The following is a 21,451-nucleotide window of genomic DNA, read 5'->3' on the forward strand; positions in this document are numbered from 1 at the left end:
TATTTTGCCCTTGGCTATAAATATTGACTATAAAAATATAAATATTTTGCATTTGATAAACATTCAAACATCTTTCTATGCAAACAGCACAGATTTTTGTATGAATATGTTTCACTGTAGCTTATTTCCTTAAATTAGCAAACAAATAGTTTCTGTCTGGTAACTGAATTAGATACAGTTAAAGAGAACCACCTAGTTTATTGTAGACAAGTAAATTCTTTTGTTTCAAATTTTTAAAAGCACATGTACTTAAAACATCTAATATAAACAATTTTTACTTATTCAGAAAAATTAAAAAATAATTTTGGCCACTAATTCTTAAATTTTTGGATGGATCAGAAACTTGAATTCTTTGACAAATATCATCTAAATAAGTGCTAATTAAAAAAACAACAATTTTATTTAAACAAGAAGAAGCTTGATTTGAAGGGGAATCTAGGATTCATACCAGTTATTTATATGCAATAAAGAAATAGGGTTGGGGAAATAGGGGTGAGAAATTTCTAGTGTAGTGGTCAGATATATTGGAACCATATCTGCTTTCTAATTGAGAATGTATTATTGGTCTGTAACAAAATGCTAAAGTAGCAGGCTTCCTGTTTCCTAACCACCACCTGTCTGCTGCTGGAGCACACAGAGTGTATCCTCTTCCTCCATTTCCAACTGTGCAGGTATGTCCATTTCACTGACTCGTTACCCATCAGACCAGACTCTCTGCTGCCTTAACTGACAAACCCTGCCATTCACAATGGACTTTCATTGGTTCACTAGGAGGTGTTTGCTTCTTAAAGTGCACCACAGAAGCATCTGCCTGCCGCTGTAAATTAATATGATCGTTGTTCTCAGTCTTGACTCCTTCATGGGGTTTCTCATCTGCCATAATGAGTGCTGGCATCTCCTCAACTTTGCTCCATGTAAGAGGCACCAGGTCCACACTGAAGGAACACACAAACAGCACCAGAAGCAGCAGTAAAATGTGTTTTTAAATGCTAAAAGAAAAACGAAGTGTTTCCTTCCTATCCCCAGCTCTCACCCCTTTAGTTGGACTTGTGCAGTCAAGGGTGACCTTGAATACCTGATCTTCTTGCCTCTGCCTCCCAAGTACTTGACCCAGACTACATTGTTCATTTCAAAATATACCAAGTATTGCCTTAAGTAGCATGAGATGTTTGTTTCACAGTTCTTGCTTTTGCTTTGTTACAAATAAATCATAAAGATTACCTTTTAAAAAGACCTTTAAATACTTATAGATAATACGTAAAAGATTACCCAAGGGCCATGATTCTTTTTTGTCTCCATTTTCCTCATTTGCGATAAAATGCCTCTATGACAAATTTAAAAATTTAGATAATATTGGCATACTAGTCTCTGGATCAAATCATTTCATATCTCTTTCAAAATGATACTTATTTATATTTATTATTTTTGGACATGGTCTTATTTCTGTAGCTCATGCTGGCTTCAAACTCCTGACAATCCTCCTACTTTATCACCCTGTTAGGATTACAGGTATGAGCTTACCTGTGCCCGATGTCATTTTAGATAGTACAGATTATCTCAGAAAGGACATTTTAAAAACACAAAAAAATTCAGAGAGAATCAGTAAGAAAAGGGCTTCATAGTGTGGGTATGATGGCACATGTCCTTAACTGTAGCATTTGGGAAACTGAGGCAGGAGGTTGTGAGTATGAGGCTAGCCTGCACTACATACCAAGCTTTGTTTCAAACAAACAAACAAACAAACCCACTGCCACAACAACACTCCACCAAAGAATGAAAGAACTAGATAAAGAAAAGCAGTGTTTTTCATGGTTTTCTGTTTCTCCCCATGCTTATACCTTAAATGAGCACATGATGTATTTCTTGTGTGTATCTTTGAGATCAGGAATTGAGGGTCGGTAACAACTTTACCAAAAAAAAAAAAAAAATAGAGACACTCTTACAAACAATTTCTTTTGGTTAAAGTAGCAGTTTATCAGAAAAGTGTCCACAGAAAGGAGGCAATCCCTGTCATAGTAGTGTGATTGTAATCCTAGCACTCCAGAGGCAGGGACCAGCCTGAGTTACTTAGCAAGACCTTGTCTTGATAAACACAGAAAGGCAAGAAAGGAAAAATATTTTCCTAATAGTTTTTTGAAGTTAAAATACAATTGAATCTTTTTTTCCATTCCTTTTCCTGATACTCTTGAATAGCTTGGGGGGGGGGGCAGGGAGTTAAAACTAAACTTCTTTTAATCCTCCCTACACCTGTGTTTTTCAAAATATGATAAAATTGTCAAAAATGAACTATCAGTTCTCAAAGTACCATTTTTGGTGGCCCCTTTTGTCTTCCATTACTTTTAGAGGGCCATTCTACCTACGTAGTTGTGAGTGCTGCAATGCTGTGTCTCAGAACGTTATATATAGTTAGAGACTAAGTTATTGAATATCCTTGAAGAGTTTTCCTATGCTAGAGACCAAGTAAAGGTTATTGGCATTATGTCAACACTTTCTTAATTTAAGATTTGTCTTTAATAGTTAAAAAAAAAAAGGTATCTGCTTAGACCCTTAGCTCTGATTTTGATACAGTATCCTGGGGCTTGCATACACACCAAATACAACTTTTTAGTGATTGCTGCTTCTGAGGAAGCATGGCCTTGGGCCTCTCCCAGCATCTGTTGAGAATTGCTGCTCTAGACTTCACTTGAATGCTTTTGAGGGTGAACTTAGCAGACTTTCTGGTTTATTTTACTTTTGAATCAGGGTTTTTTTGTTTGTTTGTTTGTTAGTTTTGAGACAGGTTTCTTTGTGTAGCCATGTCTGTCCTGGGACTCAAATGTAGATCAGGCTGGCTTCATACTCAGAGATTCACCTGCCTCTGCTTTCCAAGTGCTGAGTTTAAAGACATGCCACCTGCCCCCCTCAACCTGACTTGAGACAGGGTTTTTTTTTTTATGCAGCCCCAACTGGTCTTGAATTGAGCACTTTGTACCTCCACCTCCCAAGGTGGGTACCACCTTGACTAGTGCTTATTTTCCTGTTAAGCAATTTCTTAAGCAAATTTGCTTATGGTGCCAAAAATAAAGGAGGGTATTAAAAATCTAATAATAGAGGCAATTTACTATTTATAATTTTTCTGGCAGAAGAAAAATGCCCCTCTTTTTTCTAAATTTTGCCAAGAATGAAAATTTCTAATCTCAAATTAAACAAATATGTTCATGCAATGAAATACTTCTTTTTTTTTCCTGTCACCAATATGTAATAGCATATCTGTCCTTGGTAGCTCTTTGCTTATAATATGATGGTTATAGCATAATTCCAAATGATATATTCAGTTCTTGGCCCTGAATTCACTTGTAGAGCAAAGGATAACTTTGAACTCCTATTCTTCCTGTGTCTACTTACAAAATACTGGGATTGTAGGTATGTGCAGTCACACTCAGCCAACTTATTTAATTATTTTAATATTTGCCAAGTAAAATTCGATGGCAATTTACAGGTAAATTGGTATATAAAAGCATAATGGCTCATCCCTGTAGTGCCAGCAGATAGGAGTTTGGACAGGAGGATCATCTCAGGCTTGTGAGTTCAAGGACCATTGGGCAGCATAGTGAGTTCAGGCTAGCCTGTGCTAAAAAATTAAGAGCCTGTTTCGAAAAAGAAAAAAATAAAAGAAGACAATCCATACATAGCATTCTCATAAACAAAACACTATAGTGTAACATAAAACTATAGGAACATGTACATGCACCTGCACACACAAACATGAACATGCATACATGAGCATGAACACACATAAACATAAAACATGTGTATGTGAATATTGGAGTCTTAAAAGGGTAGAAGATAGATCAATGGGACAAATTTTTATTTAACCTTTGTTGATTGGGTGTTTCCTATTCATCTATTTATTTTACATCCTATTGATTGGTTTTCAAGTCTTCTTATGATTCACTAATGTAACATTGCGTTGTCCACGTAACATTGCGTTGTCCACTGGAGACATCTCATCTTTAAAAAAAAAAATAGTGTTTTTGCTAACATCAGTACATCTATGTAAAACACCTTACCATGAAGATACATTGATATTGTCAAAATAGGCAAAAAAATGACAATTATCTAGTAATTATCAGGAAGAAACTTGAGTTTCATAAATGACATTGGTTTCTGTATAAACTAGTGTAAATCATTTTAAATTCAAGGGACATAAAATACCAATATTTGTACTTCACTAAGGAAAATAATTAACTTCATTAAAAGAGAATTTGGAGATACTTTTTAGAAATCTAGTTGAATGTTAATATTTTTAGATTAAGAGGTTCTCTTGGAATTATTTTACTAATGAGCAACAGCTTAAAAAAAACGTTTGTGTATTTGTGTACATTTGTGTGTGGGCTTGTGCATGTGAGTGTAGTACCCAAAGAAGCTAGAGTAGGCATCAGATTTCCTGGAGCTAGAGTGGAAGGCTGCTGTGGGCTGCTGTAGGCTGTCCCACCTGCTGGGATCCAAACTCAGACCCTTTAAAGGAGCAGTGTGTGTTTCTCAGCATCCAGCTTTCTGTCCAGCCCTAGTGAGCTGCGTTTTTATGTAATCCACGTGTTCCTTCTTTTGTATTATATCCATTCTGTATGATGGTGTCATCTAGATGATGCTCTTAAATGCAATTGTATGAACAGCATAAAAATGTTCAAGAAACCTAAATTCTAACAGAAGTTTTTTTTTCTTATATGCTATAAGCTAACAGTAATACTTTAATGCACAATCTACCTTTAAAACTATGAAAATAACCTTTCTTTGAAACATAATATCCAGAAAAACATACATTTTAATATATAAAATAATTTCCAATGCGTTAATGCTAAACATCGCCAAGGAAACATAGAAAAATAAGATTTGCCATATCTATAAAACTATAGGCTTCTGTGAATCATTGATTCAGTGGTCAAGAATTTTTTTCTTTTTTCTTTAACATAGCAGAAAGACCACCATTTTAGCTATATCATGGATTCTGAAACTAATTTGATTAACAATTTACCTTTTGTAAACAAGGAAGCTACCCTTATGTTCTAGAGGATGTAAATCTAAATTACTTTGTATTCTTGGATAAATATTGGATTTACTCTGATATAAATGTTTAATTAGAATGTTTCAGTGATAGTTCTGTTGCTTTTATTTTTTGAGACAGGTACTCACTTTTGTAGCATAGACTGGCTTTAAACTCAGCTCTTCATCCCGCTGCCTCCCAAGTGCTAGATTATATCCCTGTGCCAGGCATCATGCCAGGGTTAGTTCTGTTCCTTTTAGCATTTGTATTACAAGTGGAATAAATAGCAATGATAATCTCTTAAAATTCTGATTTTATTTTGCTGGTAGATACATTCTTTTTATTTTCTAGGTAACCTAAAGGTTTTTTTTTTAATTTATTTTTATAATTTTGGTGTTTCAAGACAAGGTTTTTCTGTGAAATAGTCCTGGCTGTCCTGGAACTCGCTCTTTAGACCATGCCGGCCTCAAACTCAGAGATCTGCCTGCCTCTCCTCCCAAGTGTTGGGATTAAAGACATGTGCCACCACTACCCAGAAAAACTTAGTGAGTTCATAGGCATTTTGTTAATTTTCACAATTACACTTTGAAAAAAAAATGTAGTATTTGATTTTGTATATCAATACTACGTATTGTATATACATAACCACAAGGACTTATATACTAAGCAGTATAAGATTGTAAAACTAATGTAACAACACTAGGCCTTCTTCTGAAACTGCGACATAAACAAAGTTAATCCCTCTGGATTTCCACTTCCTCATCTGTAAGAGAATTAATTAGGCGATCTCTGTGAGGGAGTCAGATCCCCAGGAACTGGAGTTACAGACAGTTGTTTGTGAACTGTCATGTGTGTACCTGGAATTGAACCTGGGTCTTCTGTAAGAGCAGCTAGTGCTCTTAACCACTGAGCCATCTCCCCAGCGCCCCAGAATTTGTACTTAATAAAAAAGAGACGTTAGAAGTCATAGTATCTAGACGTTTGGTGATAAGACACCATGACCAAAGGCAGGTTGGGGAGGAAGGGGGTAATTTAATTTATAGACTGTCGTCGCTCATTCAGAGAAGTCAGGGCAGGAACTCAAGGCAGGAACCTAGTTGCAGGCACTGATGTAGAGGCAGTGGAGGAATGATACTTAGTAGCTTGTTCCCTTTGGCTTGCTCAGCCTGCCTTCCTATGGCACCCAGGACTAGGAGCTGCCCAGGGGTGGCTCCACCCACAGTGATCTGGGCCTTCCTATGTCAGTCATTATTCAAGAAGATGCACCACAGGCTTGCCCATAGGCCAGTCTGGTGGGAGCATTTCTCAATTAAGGTTCCCTCTTTTCAAATGACTCTAGCCTGTGTCAAGTTGGCATAAAACTAATGAGCCAGTGGTTGTTTATGAAAAGGGCCACTCATAAGTAGATAAGATTTATCTATAGCAGATTTTAATATTTTTTTAAAAACCAAAAAATAATTTTTATGATGTACTGATCTTGATTAGTTTTTTTAACTGATTATATTTGATGGTAAAGAATAGAATTTAAGATTATAGTAAATAAAGTTAAACAGAGTGCTCTGACAAGCAGAACTTTAAGGAACAGAGCAGAGATATCCATTGCTACAATATGTGGTTAACCAGATAGCAACGGTTGAAGAAAGGCAATGTCTTGTCCCTGCCTAATGGAGCAGGATTTCTAAAAGTCTACATGGAACACCTAGATCAGTTTATGTGTGTTAAGATCTCCCCCCACCCCCTGCTTACAACCTGAATAGGGAAAACTAACAAGTCTGAATTGCTTGGTGTATTGGCACAGCTCTATCTTAAACTGCACTTCCAAGTGTTTCATCAACTCACTCTTCATATGCATGTTAACATCTTAAGTGTATTTTGGTCATTTTCTAATTCATTGACACTACAAGCCTTGGGCCCACCATATTTTTGAAAAATCAGCTATATATTTTTAATTGTTTTTCTTTAGTTGAACTTACAAAAAAATCAGACTTTTTATTTTACTGGGAAGAAAATGTTTAGGTTGTGGGTGAAACAATTGTGTATTTTTCTATAGTTTCTACTATGTATACGTTTTGTCTTTTACAGATATTGATGATGCTCAAATCCTTCCTCGCTCAACCAGAGTCAGACATTTTTCACAGAGCGAAGACACTGGAAATGAAGTGTTTGGAGCTCTGAGTGAGGAACAGCCATTGCCTCGAAGCAGCAGCACTTCTGACCTCGTGGAGCCGTTCACTGTTGAGCGAGCCAAAGGTGCAGTTCCTGTCGTTGACACTTCATCCCGTCATGCTCCGAGCTTGCAGACTTCCACAGAGGCGTCTTCAGTAACTAGATCCACTGAGAGCTGCAGCACTGATACTCGTAGTAGAGAGTCTTCTCTGGAAGTTGGTGATAGCATATATGACCATCTTTGTCATTTAATAGGTCCAGTAGAACTTGCAGATGCAGCTTTCGAACAAATCCAGTACATTGACCTTGAAGGAGATGATGATCTTCTTTCTTCCCTGAAAGAATACTTTAAGGAAAACCAGGAAAATCATAGTAACAATGAGCTAGGTAAAGATACAGCTTCTCAGAAGGTGATTATTGCAGTAACTAGAGATGAAATACCATCTTTAGATAAACTAGACTACATAGGCCAGGAAATAAAATCAGAAAATCTCATGTCTTATGTTGGGACTCCTGAAAATACACCATTTCAAAAACAACCAAGCTCAGCTGTCTTCACGAGTACTGTTGCACCTAAGCAGTTAGTTAGTTTTTCAACAACACAAGCTGCTGAAAAACCTATGCAACTAAATCTTGATGAACAGTCATCGGATCCTAGTTCAGATAGCCCTTGTGATAAAGAAAAAAAGAAACATCTGTATAGACAAACAGCCACAGAAGTAGATGCCTGTGTAGATATGACACTAGGTGAAAAGCTTAAGAGTATACAAGTTAATGAAAAAATCACCCCATATATAATGCATGCCAAGAAAACTGCACTAAAAGCACCAGTGAACCGCAGAATGCCTCATGTTGCAAACACTAGCAAGCTTTCTCCAACTAAGAGGAGCTTGTCTGAAACAGTAACTCATAGGGCCAAAATCATGAAAATTGCTGCTAAGAAACGAAATAGTGTTCATGTTACTTTTAGACCATCTACTGAGTCTGTCCAGTTTTATAACCCTCTGGAAAACAAAGAGGCTCCATGGAAGATGAGACTTCGGAAGCTCAGTGGCTTTAGCAGTAGTAGCAATAGCAGTACCAACAACACACAGACCGGCTCAACCAGTGGTACAGACCTTGTAAAACCTGGTGTGTACAGACCTCTAGATATGATTGGTGCATCATCAGTTAGCAAAACAGTGAAGGAATCCCCAGAGATTCCTACCACATCACAGAAAGAAGGAATTGCAAGTAACCAGTTAGGGAGTCGCAGTACTCTTAGGTCATCAAGTCACGAGGCAGGACTACAACAGGGCTCCCTGGGTGGCGTTTATAAAACTGTTGTACATGCTCTTTCGAAGCCGAAGGCAAATGTTTCCCCACAGAGGCAGAACAGAATGCCACCAGAGGCTCCACTGAGGGATCTGTACAGTCATGTAATGGGCTATTTTGGAAGGAAAGCTGCAGGTGAGCACTCACAGTGTGCAGAGCGCAAAAGGAGAAAGACAGCACCAGTTTGGCTTAATGCAACTGAAGCAAGCTATAAGCAATCAGAAAGCTTTGGGATGGTCACTGCTTTCTCTCTGTTTGGTTATGCATGCGCCTTTCCCCAGCTCTATTTTCCCAGCATACAATATTTATTTCAATTACTAATTTCCCTTATGAGGCACTTAATTAAACCTCTTTGCTGCTGAACAACACAATAGAAAGGTGAAGACACAGGAGCAAATTTACTGGCCTTTCAAAGGTCAGGTGTTTTTCTGAGTGTGCACTGTGGAGTTGGCTGTACCTTCTCTCTTGCCCACTACTTTATGTCTAAACGGGCATTAGCTGTATCTCATTGAATTTGCCTATTCTTACTGCTAACTTCATTCGTTTTGCATTTTTTCTTTGGTAGAAGGTTACTTTGACATCTAACATAACAGAAATCAAAGTCCTACAACCAGCACCAACTTAACGTTGAAAAGAAAAATCCTTTGTTTAATCTCAGAAGATTTAGCCACTTTCTGTTTAAGGCATTTCTGAAAAAAAAATGCTGTAGACCTTTAGTCTTTGTTTCTTGTGTATAGAGTATGTTCTATCTTTGAAAGATTTAAATCTTTATTGTGAGATTTTTAAATCTGCATTAAGGTTTCATAATAGCTAATCATTATTTCAAATGGAACCTAAATGTGCAGATTAGAAGAGGGGAGCAAGATTGTAGTTATTACTTTATATTGTTTCAAAACTAAACGACTTTACAGATACAAACTTAACTTTCAGCAGTAAGGTAGGTTTTGATTTCATTTGTTTAACATGGTTTCGTTAGCATGATTAACAACGCTGTGTAATGCATCTTGCATTGAGCCATTAATGCCACTTGAGGGCGGTATATTACAGCTTAGCAAAGCCTGGCCGGCGATATAAAGACAATGGTATTGCACAGTCTGGAATTCTTTGTGGTTCAGTAGGTATGTAAATAGCACTAGTTTTTGTTCTTCAGAGAAACAAACTTTTCAATAGTATGATAGTGACATAATTTTCTTATTTTCCACGAGCTAGTTTTCCAAGTGAAAATAATCATTACTATAAACTCATATTACAGTGTTAATGTTAAGCATATTACGTGACTGTTTTGGTTTTATTCTTTTCTTGAATCTTGTGAAAATTGAATCTTTTTTTCTTCAAGAACTGAGGTTAGACTTTAGACCAAATCTAAAAAACAGTATACCAAATCATGAAATTTTAATTTGTATACAAACCCAAGTGTGTTTGTGTCTCTGAGATTTGCATGAATTGAAAGAATATATTCCTTGCAGTTATTCTCTGGGAAAAGAGGAAGATTGTGAAATATTAAGGCTCTATATCAGCATAGAGTAGGAAGAAATAAATATATACCAGTTTCTTTATAGGCAATATTAACCTGACTTCAGCTAGTGCTTACCTCTAGCTTTCTTGCTGTTTAAGGTCATACTGAAGATTGACTAACATCTGCTTAGTTAAATAAAGTAAATACAATTTACTAATTCTTAAAAATTAAATCTGAAAGGAGGGAAATTATTCATAAGTGCATGTTTGGCAAATAATTGATATGGCAGAGGTATTTTATTTTGGATTATTTTGTTTCAAATTTAGAAGATCCATTTAAGTTGTTGCTCACTATATTTAGTTGTTTATTTGCTTCTAGTAAATAAAGAGGACACGATACCCAAGCTGCCGCCTCTTAATAGTGATACTGGTGGCAGCAGTGCTAATGTTCCTGACCTGATGGATGAGTTCATAGCAGAGCGGCTTCGAAGCGGGAACGCCTCGGTGAGCTTGAGTTTTGTTTAATTCATTTGGCTTTTGAGACACAGACAGAAAACTAAAAGATAGGTATAATGTATATGTGGAGATTTTTATTCAGAACTTCATTTCCTGAAATTTAACCCTTACTTGTGAAGTCATTAAAGCATTTTAACATGAATTTATTTGTTTTGTATTTGTGTATACATGTGGGTGCATGTGTACCATAGCATTCATGTGAAGGTCTGAGGACAGCTTATGAGAGGTAGTTCTTGCTTCTGCTCTGTCATCATTCATCATTACAACTTTTTAAAGCTGGTACAAAATTCTACCCAGCTGCTCAGGAGTCTGAGGCAGGAAGACAGCTAGCTAGTTCAAGGCCTTGCCAGGGAACAATGTAAGTTCAAAGGTAGCCTGTTCAACCTAGTGTGACCCAGTCTTATAAAAATAAAAGGAGAGCTGACTGGATCTCAGTGATCCATACAATGTTTAACCAGCATTCATAAATCCTTAGGTCAGATCCCAGAATGGGGGGAAGGGGAGGGGCGGAAAAAATGAGAGACATTTAAATTAAAGACATTGAAATGAAATTACTTTTTTCATTCAAAGGCATTGAATGAACACACTGAAGCTTGTAGCTTTTACTACAGACATACTGGACTATCTATTAGTAGTTGTAAGCTGCTTCCTTCCTGGTTCCCTTTACTTTCTTTCGAGTTTGGTATCACCTGCTAACTGTCAATAGGAAAGAATACAGAAGTCACTTAGCCCAGTTCCTATAGTTTTGATATGATAAATATTGCTTAAACAGTTGAGATAACTCTAGAATTGATGTTAAAATTAACCTTTTATCTTAAATATTAAATATCAGAATGAAAATAGAAGCTAGTGTATCTCTAATTCTCAGTTGCGGAATTGCTCTTAAAAACTATCTTATTCCATTTGGGTTTTAATTTATCTATGACTATTACATTTCCTTTTATTTGAGTTTTTTCTTTGAGCGAGTAAGAATTATTTTGGAATCAGAAAATGACATCTTTGCTATCTTCCACTTACTGTCTCTTTTGTTTGCTTCTTTGTTTCACTGTAAACTTTATTTTTCTTCTGTTTAAGAGCCTTAGACCCAGCACCATCTCTCCTGATATTCAGGTCTTTGCTTTAAGTAGAACTACAGTAGTTTAGGCATCAGGTACATGTCATTACATATGGTTTAGATTGTTCGATAAGTATGTTTTTCCTGCTCAACTGAGGTCCTAACTATCAGCGTTTATACTGATGATTATCTTGAAAACTAAAGGTTTTAGGAGGTTAATTAAAATTAAAAACAAGATTTCAATTGTAAAATGCTTCTTGTTTTAGACTATGGCAAGAAGGGGAAGTAGTCCAGGCAGCCTTGAAATCCCGAAAGACCTCCCTGATATTCTAAACAAGCAGAACCAGATGCGTCCTGTTGATGACCCAGGTGTACCCTCAGAGTGGACATCTCCTGCCAGTGCAGGCAGCAGTGACCTTATGAGCTCGGATAGTCATTCGGATTCTTTCAGTGCTTTCCAGTGTGATGGGCGAAAGTTTGACAGCAAGTATCTTTTACTGTTGGAGTATGTGTTCTTTGTCGGCTGTCTCTGTGGGTTGTGTATCTTTTACTTTGCTTTTATGTTGATTTCACAAATTCTAAAGTAAGTTTTAGGGAATCATCTCAGGTTGAGACTATTTTATTTTTGAAAAACGGGGGCATTTTAAAAAACCAAAACCACTGTCCATCATACGATAAGTTACATTTTAAAGACAAAAGATGTGGAAAGAAAAATTATTTAAAATGGAGTTAAAATACAGGGCTAGCATGGTTATGAGTTGCTGTGATTTAATGCACTCATATTTGATGCTGCTTGTCCAATTCTGTCCTCAAACAGCTGAGATTTTAAGAGATGTGATATGTGTGTGTGTGACAGAGACAGACAGACAGATTTATAAACTACTTAAAAAGTAGAAGGGTATTACCAGCTATCAGAAACTATATAAAATATCATTTTGAAACAATTATTGTTAATAATAAGCTATTACAATCCTAAATGTTTTAGTTGAGATCTTCAAAGTTTTTCTGCTGCTTACCCTTGCCAGAATGTAATGCAAAGAGTAGACTAGGAAGAATGTGAATAATTGATTATTGTGTTGCTGAAGTACTAGTATTTCTTCTTTCTACAGACTTTGGCTTCGGGACTGACATTGGGATCCCGTCCTCTGCTGATGTGGATTCAGGTTCTGGCCATCATCAGAGCACTGAGGAGCAGGAAGTAGCTAGCCTAACAACACTTCATTTAGATTCAGAAACAAGCAGCCTTAATCAGCAAGCCTTCTCTGCTGAAGTTGCAACAGTTACTGGTAAAGTAATTCCAGGGAAAGTTACTAAATCTTTGTCTCTAAACTGTCAAAGAATCTGGTTATGTTTCTACAGCTTGTATGACATACTGCTATTTCAATGGGGGTTTTTCTTTGTTTTGTTTTCATTTAATTTTTATTTTAACAGAAGAGAAAACAAAACAAAAACCCAAAGTAGTTTCTTGACATGAAGTACATAACAGGTAAGCAGTAGTAGACCCAGTGTGAATGCCCCAGACTAGAAGCAGTTATTAAATAGTCAACCTAGAAGAGGGAACTAGTACTTCACTATATCTTTGCATTGTTGTTCAGAGTTAAACTCCTTTTTAAGGCATTTATTGTAGGAGATATAAAGGATCCTGCCAATAAGAAAATGTATTTGTTAATATACTACAATTCCTAGTTATACAGCAAATTATCCTCTTCAGATCCTTTTTAAATGTGACCAAACCCAACATTAATATATTAAGTGGAGTCCTGGAAGTTGAATCATAATTAAATACAAAGGTTTGTTGTTGTTGTTGTTTAGTATAAGTATTACTGCAGGGTTAATGTAGAGTCTTAAAGGTCCTACTGTGCGATCTAAACTTACTCTGGTTTCAGTGGCACTCTGATGCACCTCACTCAGTCATTAGCCATTCCAGGTGACATAGCCATTCCAGTTAACAATCATGAGGTAGTCCCTGATGATTCTAAGCATCACAATTCCCCAATCAAATTCTAATTCTAGTTTATTTAAAGCATTAGTAAAACTGTTGTTTTTCAAAGGTTATTACAATGTGAAAGAAAATGTTGCCACATTTGTGTGTGTGTGTGTGTGTGTGTGTTTATTCGTCTAAAATGAAGTTCCAAGAGCTAGGGAGATGATTCAATGGGTAAAGCACTGCCTGAGCAAGCACATGCATCTGAGTTTGGATGCCAAAACCCTTGTAAAAGTCAGACATGGCAGTGCATTCCTCTTACCCCAGCTTTGGGGTACTAAGACAGGTAGATCCTAGGAACTTGCTGGCCAGCCAGTCTACCCCAAACAAAAAGCTCCAGGTTGAATGAGAGGTGCTGTCTCAAAATAAAAGTTGGAAAGCAATAGAAAATGATGACATCCTAAAAGCAATCTCGCCTCTCCATGCTCCCTCCCACATGTGCCTATGTGGATGAGTGCACCTGCACACACATATACATACAGAAAAATTGTGGTGATATATTATTTATGATTTATTAAAGCTTGCCTGAGGATTCAGAAAGCAAAGTCAATGTCAAGCTCTAGAGATCAGGCAATGGAGGTACACACCTTTAATCCAGGACTCAGGAGACAAAGGCAAATGGATCTCTCCAAGTTCAAGGCCACCCAGGGCTACACAAGATTGAATCATTCTAAAAGAGTAACAGAGCTCACACCTTTAATCCCAACACTAGAGAGGTATAAAAGATAGGAGCATGGTCTTCAGTAATCAGTCTCAGGATTCTCCAGCCACATTGAGGAGAGCATAGCAGTCTGGGATTGCAGTCTGAGGTTTCGTGGAGCCAGGATCACCTTTTAGTCCGAGGTAGAGGTAAGAGCTAGTGACTGGCTCCTTTGCTTTTCTGATCTTCAGCTTGAAGCTTGAATCCCAATATCTGTCTCTAGGTCTTTTATCGTGCTACAAAAAATAAATGAATAAATAAATAGTTCAAATAAAAAGTCTAAAAATTAAAACTTCTGTATGAAGAAATTGGTTTTGTGTTTGTTTATATGGTCTCCTTTTTTTTGTAACTACTAAGAATTTGTAATATGCATACAATCTATGTTCTGCATTGAATGACTGATTCCATTACCCTATTGGTAGGTTTTATTAGGAATACTAACCTTAATCACTGACATTATCAGAAGTTCAGGGGTGTTTAAAAACAGCTATGTCTTGTATTCCCAACCATAAGTATATAAAACGTTTTAAGATAATATTTTTTGATGGTCAAGTTTGCATGCATTATCACACTGTTAACTGTGTCTTCTCAGAGTGATGTTAGTTGCCCTGAAATCTTCCCTTCTGTTTAATACAGGAGTTTTCAGTTATGACAAGAAATCTAGTGGGAAAGATTAAAAGATAAGAAGTTTAATATAGTTAAAATAAGCTCTAGGCATATTTGGGATATGAATATCAGTATAAAAAACATTGGGTTTTGCTTTAAAAGGCTTTTTTTTTAGCAGGAAAAAACCTTTAAGTCAGCCATTATAGAACCTTGTTAATAAAATTAAAGATAATATTGATTCTCTGGTAGTTCATCTCAATATAAAACTGTTTTTAAAATCTTAGATCTTAAAAATGAACTTAGGGATAGCAAAATGACTCATTCGGAAAAGTTCCTTGCCACCACTCCTTTCAGCCTGAGTTGAATCCCAGAGATTTACATCCGGGAAGAAGAGAATCAACTCATGCAAGTTGTCCTCTGACCTCCATATACATACTGTGGTCAGTGGATACACACACACACGCACACACACACACAGTAAATCTAAAGCGTCTAATGTATTGATTCCTATGAAATAGGATAATACATGGAGACAAAAGAAATAGATTTGTATTTCAAAGCATTTGATGAAAATATTGATGTCTCTTGGTTTATGCTTGCAGTTTTTGATAAGTGTTAAGGAGATTTTTCTCCGTGTGCCTTCTGTGTGATGGTGCTTATGCTAATTCAGAATCCTCAGGCTTCTGTAGTCATCTTATCATAGGAATTTTCTTGTATGCCAAACAAAAGGAACCTGCCACCTAGTTAGTAATATGACTCCTCCACCTAATTAATCCTAGGTGGATGGAGTCATGTTGTTTTGCTATATAATTATAATATGATTGTGTGATTTTTATGACATGATGCATATACTTTTGGGCATATATTGTGCTACTTTTAAAAATTACTTAAGTAAAATGTTGAACCCTACTTTTGGAAAATTAATACAGACATATAACTTAAATTATTTACTGTATAGAAAGAAGTAAAAAACAGCAGGATTTTTTTAAAATTAGAAACAAGCTTGCTTCACATGTCAATCCCAGCTCCCTCCCCCCCCCCCCCAACTCCCTACCCAGCTCCCATTCCATGGGGGATCTCCAGAGTCTGTCATTTCATCCAGGGCAGAGCCTAGGCTCTCCCCCCACGTGTCCAGGCTGAGAGAGCATCCCTCAATGTCGGATGGGCTCCCAAAATCCATTTGTGTGCCAGGGATAAATACTGATCTGCTACCCAAGGCCCCATAGATTGCTGAGGCCTCCTCACTGACACCCAAATTTAGGGGGCCTGGATCAGCCCCATGCTGTCATCTCAGCCATCAGTCTGAGGTCCAAGAGCTCCCTCTTGTTCAGGTCAGCTGTCTCTGTGGTTTTCACCAGCACGGTCTTGATCCCTTTGCTCATCACTCCTCCCTCTCTGCAACTGGGTTCCAGGAGTTCAGTTCAGTGTTTAGCTGTGGGTGTCTGCCTTTGCTTCCATCAGCCACTGGATGAAGGCTCTAGGATGGCATATAAGAAAGTCGTCAAACTTGTTATCAGGGATGGGCATTTAAGGTCGCCTTTCCACTATTGGTTAGATTGCCAGTTGGTGTCATTCTTGTAAATCTCTGGAAATCTCACTGGTGCCAGATCTCTCCTCAAACCTATAATGACTCCCTCTATTATGGTATCTCTCATCCTGTTCTCTTTTCTTTCCCCAACTCAACCTTCCTGCTCCCCCATGTCTTCCTCTCCCCTCATCTTCTCCCCCTCTTTTTTTTCCCAGCTCCCTTTCTCCTCCCCCCATGCTCCCAGTCCACTCAGGAGATCCTGTCCCATTCCCCTTCTTTAGGGTACCATGCATATCTCTCTTAGGGTCCTCCCTGTTGCCCAGACTCTGTGACGGTGGATTTTAGGCTGACAGTTCCCTGCTCCATGTCTAAAATCCATATATGAGTGAGTACATACCATGTTTGTCTTTTTATGACTGGGTTACCTCACTCAGGATGGTTTCTTTTAGTGCCATCTATTTGCCTGTGAATTTCAAGATCCCATTGTTTTTTTCCAACAGCAGGATTTTATAATTGTGAGGTTTAAAACATTGATATTTCTGAGCTAGAAAGAAATTCAACATGAAAAATTCCTTTAGTCTCAGTGTACTCTTTTCTGTAACTGCCACTAGCTATTTTTTATGGCTGTTTATGCTGCCCATTGATTAAACTAGCAAGACCATTTGCTGTGTATCATGCAGTAGCAAGCCTGTGCTTAAGGAGTTTGTATTCTGCAGAGGGGTGTTTCAAACTGAACAGGCATGTTGAAGTCAGTGTGATAGTGGTATAATGTGAAGGTACGAAAGTCAACCAAGCCATATAGCAGTGAGTTACACTTGGTAGAGTCAGGAGTAGGCATCAGTAGGAAAGAGTGTCTAAGCCAAGAATTTAATCAGGATTGTGTGCAAGGAAAAGACAACATGGAAAAGGTCTAGACTATGAAGGTTTTAATAAATATAGTTCATTTGGCTAGAATACAGAAATTGTAGGCAGATTGTAGAGTGATAAGAACATTATAAGGATTCCTAAGCACTAGAAAATTAATTGGAGGGTTTGCTAAGATAAATGAGAAGACTTGGTTTACCTTTTGATGTCTTAAAATTATGTATTATTGGTATTTGGAATATTATGTCTTAGGTAGAATACTGAATACATTCTTCATGGTAATTTTATGAAATTATCTTTACAGGTTCAGAAAGTGCTTCCCCAGTTCACTCAGCTTTGGGATCCAGATCACAGACACCTTCCCCATCTACATTAAATATAGATCACATGGAGCAGAAGGATCTGCAGCTCGATGAGAAGCTCCACCACTCTGTTCTGCAGACGCCAGATGATCTAGGCAATGTTTGCAATCAGATATTTGCTATTTTTATAGAATACTAGTGTCAGGAAAACTTAAGATATCTTAACTGTGATGATTTATACTTATTTTAAATCTTGGACTTTTCTGTCTTCTATTATTTTTCTTGCCCTTAAAGGTGGCTATTATTAAAATAGCTCTGATTTACAAGTCGTCATAGTTTTTAACAGGCTTTTAATTAGTGATAGTGAGTGCACCATTTGGTGTTGTATCGTTTATTGATATGGTATTTATCCTCTCCCTCTTTGCCCCCTCTCTCCCTCCTCTTTCCCTCTCTTTCTTTTTTCTTTTCTTTTCTTACTTTCTTTGAGCCAGGGGATCACTGTGTATCCCTGCCTGGCCTGGCCTGGAATGCACAGTGGTCTGCTGCCTCTGCCTTACAATTGCTGGGATTAAAAGCATGTCACCATGCTTGGTTCCTTGTTTTAAAATTTTGGCTCTGAGACAGGGTATTGCACGATAGCCCAGGTTGGCCTCTTTAAGTCCTGCTTCTCCTGCCTCAGTTTCCTAAGTGCTGGGATTAAAAGTGTGCTCACCATGATGATTCATGTGTCTTAATATTGTACTGAAGTGTCATGCTTATTCATAGGAGGAAACAGCAACCCTATCTTTTGTCAGCAAGGCTTTCAGTAAAACAGTTTTTCAAATTAGTAATTTTACCTAATTTTTTTTCAATGCAGGTAAACAAAATCCTGCATAGTATAAAAATTGTCAGATAAATACTTGACACACATTCTGAACTTTAGTCAAAGACATAGTTGGCAAAATATTTATTTGTAAATCATATTAAAAGTCTATTTTTATTATCCATGTAACACATTTATTCTTACCAAAGGAGGAAATGAAAGCTCTTTAACTCCTGGATTACCTTAAAGGGCTCATTCCTTTCTTTTTCTCTCTATATATATCCCTGGAATTTATGCTATATTATTTGTTTTTCCATGTATTGTTAGTGCTTGATTGAAAATAGATTCTTCTCTCATATAATACATTCTGACCACAGTTTTCCCTCTCTCTATTCCTCCCAGCTACTCCTCCCCCCATTTCTCTTCTCCCCCAGTTCTACTACCCCTACATTTCCTCTTTAGAAAAGAGACAACAGCCAAACAGGACAAAACAAGATACCGTAGTATATAAGAGCAAAATTACTCATAGAGAAGCTGGACAATAAGAGAAAAGAGTCCCAAGAACAAACAAAAGAATCAGAGACATACCCACTCCCACTGTTAGGAAGCCCACAAAACCATCAAGCTAACAGCCATAATGTATGCACAGAGGACCCATGCAGGCCCTATGATCTCTGTGAGCCCATGTGAACACTGTCTAGTTGATTCACTGGGCCATGTTCTAGTGTTCTCCATCCCCTCTGACTCCTTTAATCTTTCCTCTCCCTCTTCCCCTGGGTTTCCTGGATCTTTGAGGAGAGGGACCTGATGGAAACCTCCAATTTAGACTCTTTCCACATAATTTCTGGATATGGGTCTCTGAACCTGCTGTCATCTGCTGCTAGAGGAAGCCTCTCTGATGATGACTGAACTAGGCACCAATCTATAAGTAAAGCAGGATATCACTAAGCATTATTTCAATGATTTAGTAGGAGTAGGAGTAGGAGTAGTAGTAGGAGTAGTAGTAGTAGTAGTAGTAGTAGTAGCAGTAGTGGTAGTAGTAGTAGTAGTAATTTGCCAGTTGTTTGGTCTCTGAGCTATCCAGGAGTGTTCCCGCCCATCCAGGCAGTATAGGATATGGGCTCCCTTTCATGGTTATGGGATCTCAACTAAACATTGGTTGGTCACTCCCACAAGTTCTGTACCACCATTGCCCCAGCACATCTTGTAGGCAGGGAAGATTGTAGACGGAGGGTTTTGTGGCTGGGTTGATGTCCAGGATTCTCTTATTCTAGCCTGCCTAGTACTGTCCTGCACCAAAGAGATTAGAACGTAGGGGTAAAGGCTCCAATATGCAGGACCAACTCAGCTGTGTAGATGTTGTTCTCTGCAGTGGGGCGCTGCTGTCAGTTTTCAAAGAATGACCTTCTGTCCTAGCATCCGCGTGGGTTGGTTAGGGATTTCTACAGGATCCCCTTGGCCAACAGTTCAACCAAATACAACACAGTCCCATCACTGGAAGTCATACCTGGCCACAAAAGATGGGAATTTCACATTCCATATCCTCCATTACTAGGAGTCCTCACTAAGTTTACCCTCATAAATTCCAGGAAGTTTCCACTGCATTAAGTTTCTACACTGTCCTCCAATGCCCCCCAATTTCAGGTGTCTCTCCCTGTACTGTTTCCTTCCCAGAGAGGTCCGTGCATCCCCCCCAGAGTAAAGGGCTCACTCCTTAATGTGCAGCTACATGACTCCTAAGTTAAATAACTTCTGCCTTGTGGATTGGTGTGATTTTAACATCTGTTTGTATACTATTTTACCACAAATTGGAAGAAAATTTTTAAATTTTACAAATCAATTAACATGACTAGCTTAAAAATATCCATTAATCATTTATGTATATTTTACATGCTGTTAACCATTTTGTTATTTTTTTGTTTTTCCACACATAATTTAAATTTTAAATGTTTTATACCTATAACTTAAATAGATCTATCCCAAAGATATATGTGTGCTTCCTGTATAGCCACAATGTGAGCTTCATTCACAATATTTAACATCAGTTACCGTTCTTTTAGCTAGTACATTTCTTCATTTATCCCATTAATGTCATTTGTAGCTACTCCACACAACTTGATCCAGATTTTAACCAAATACTGTTTATTGTTTCTTGCCCTTTTAATTAGTTAATATTTTGTAGTTTTACTTTGAGGTTAAGTTATAGACAAATGAATTGATTGATCTCAATATATATATATACACTAATATATGTATATATGTATATATAAAGATGCTTAGACTAGGAAGTGCATTACAACTCTATATGTTTAGAACCTCAGTCTCTCTTTTTTATTTATTTTTATTTATTTACAGGATTTATACCAAAAGCCTATTTTTTATTTTGAAAATTAACTACATAATACCTGTTAAATAGTATTAGTTATTGAATAATTTATATGCAAAGATAAAATTTAAGCATTACAAATAGAAGATATATGAATCGTAAAAAATGGGCTGACTATAAATTATCAATATATTTGGGATATTAGCAAACATGAAAGATCCTGTTTGAGTTGGGTGATAGTGGCACATACCTTTAGTCCCAGCACTCAGGAGACAGAGGCAGATGGAGCTCCTGAGTTTGAGGCCAGCCTGGTCTACAGATTGAGTTCCAGGTTAGCTAGGGCTACACAGAAAAACTCTTGTCTTAAAAAACCAAAAACAAAAAGAACCTGTTTAAGATTCTTTAAGTCTACAGCTACAAGAATATCAACGTTTGTGCTTATTCTTGTTTAGTTGTTTTTTGAAGGGTCTCACTAGCTGAACGTCTTCTGCCTCAGCTTTGCTAAGAGCTTGGATTACAGGCATGAACCACCATTTACATTTTCTTATAATTCCCTATACAGCTGTATGCATTAAATAATGGATTTTTTTAAGGTGGAAAAAGACTTTAGTGAAATCATCTATCTTATAAGTAAGGAAGTAGACAGCCTTAAGTCATTAAGTAATTTGTTTAATGTGGTTAGTGACAAAAATAAGATTAAGGTCAAGGTAATCTGTATTTACTGCTTTTCACCTTGTAAGTATTAAAGATAAAAAGCATAATTATGGTGGCATGAGGCAGAGGAAGGCAGATCTCTATGAGTTTGAGGCCA

At 37.3% G+C, this 21,451-nt stretch overlaps 1 protein-coding gene and 1 pseudogene across 12 annotated transcripts in view; one reads left to right on the plus strand and one right to left on the minus strand.

Annotated features, from left to right (window-relative positions):
* Ralgapa1 (Ral GTPase activating protein catalytic subunit alpha 1) overlaps positions 1–21,451 on the plus strand; it is a 202,448-nt gene that overhangs the window by 74,291 nt on the left and 106,706 nt on the right. For 8 of the 12 annotated variants that reach the window (XR_005876329.1, XM_040743064.1, XM_040743065.1 and 5 more), the window contains 5 exons: positions 7,106–8,638; positions 10,338–10,462; positions 11,795–12,011; positions 12,638–12,814; positions 17,515–17,667. Coding sequence is in view for 11 of the 12 variants with exons in the window: in XM_040743064.1 (XP_040598998.1) it covers positions 7,106–8,638; positions 10,338–10,462; positions 11,795–12,011; positions 12,638–12,814; positions 17,515–17,667 (2,205 nt within the window). In the remaining variant the exon portion in view is untranslated. The remainder of the gene's footprint in view (positions 1–7,105; positions 8,639–10,337; positions 10,463–11,794; positions 12,012–12,637; positions 12,815–17,514; positions 17,668–21,451) is intronic. The other 4 variants (XM_040743072.1, XM_040743073.1, XM_040743074.1 and 1 more) reach the window with 2 other exon arrangements.
* On the minus strand, positions 604–880 carry LOC106021972 (annotated as a pseudogene).

Source organism: Mesocricetus auratus, unplaced genomic scaffold (assembly GCF_017639785.1).
Source record: "Mesocricetus auratus isolate SY011 unplaced genomic scaffold, BCM_Maur_2.0 Super-Scaffold_15014, whole genome shotgun sequence".
Lineage (NCBI taxonomy): Eukaryota > Metazoa > Chordata > Mammalia > Rodentia > Cricetidae > Mesocricetus > Mesocricetus auratus.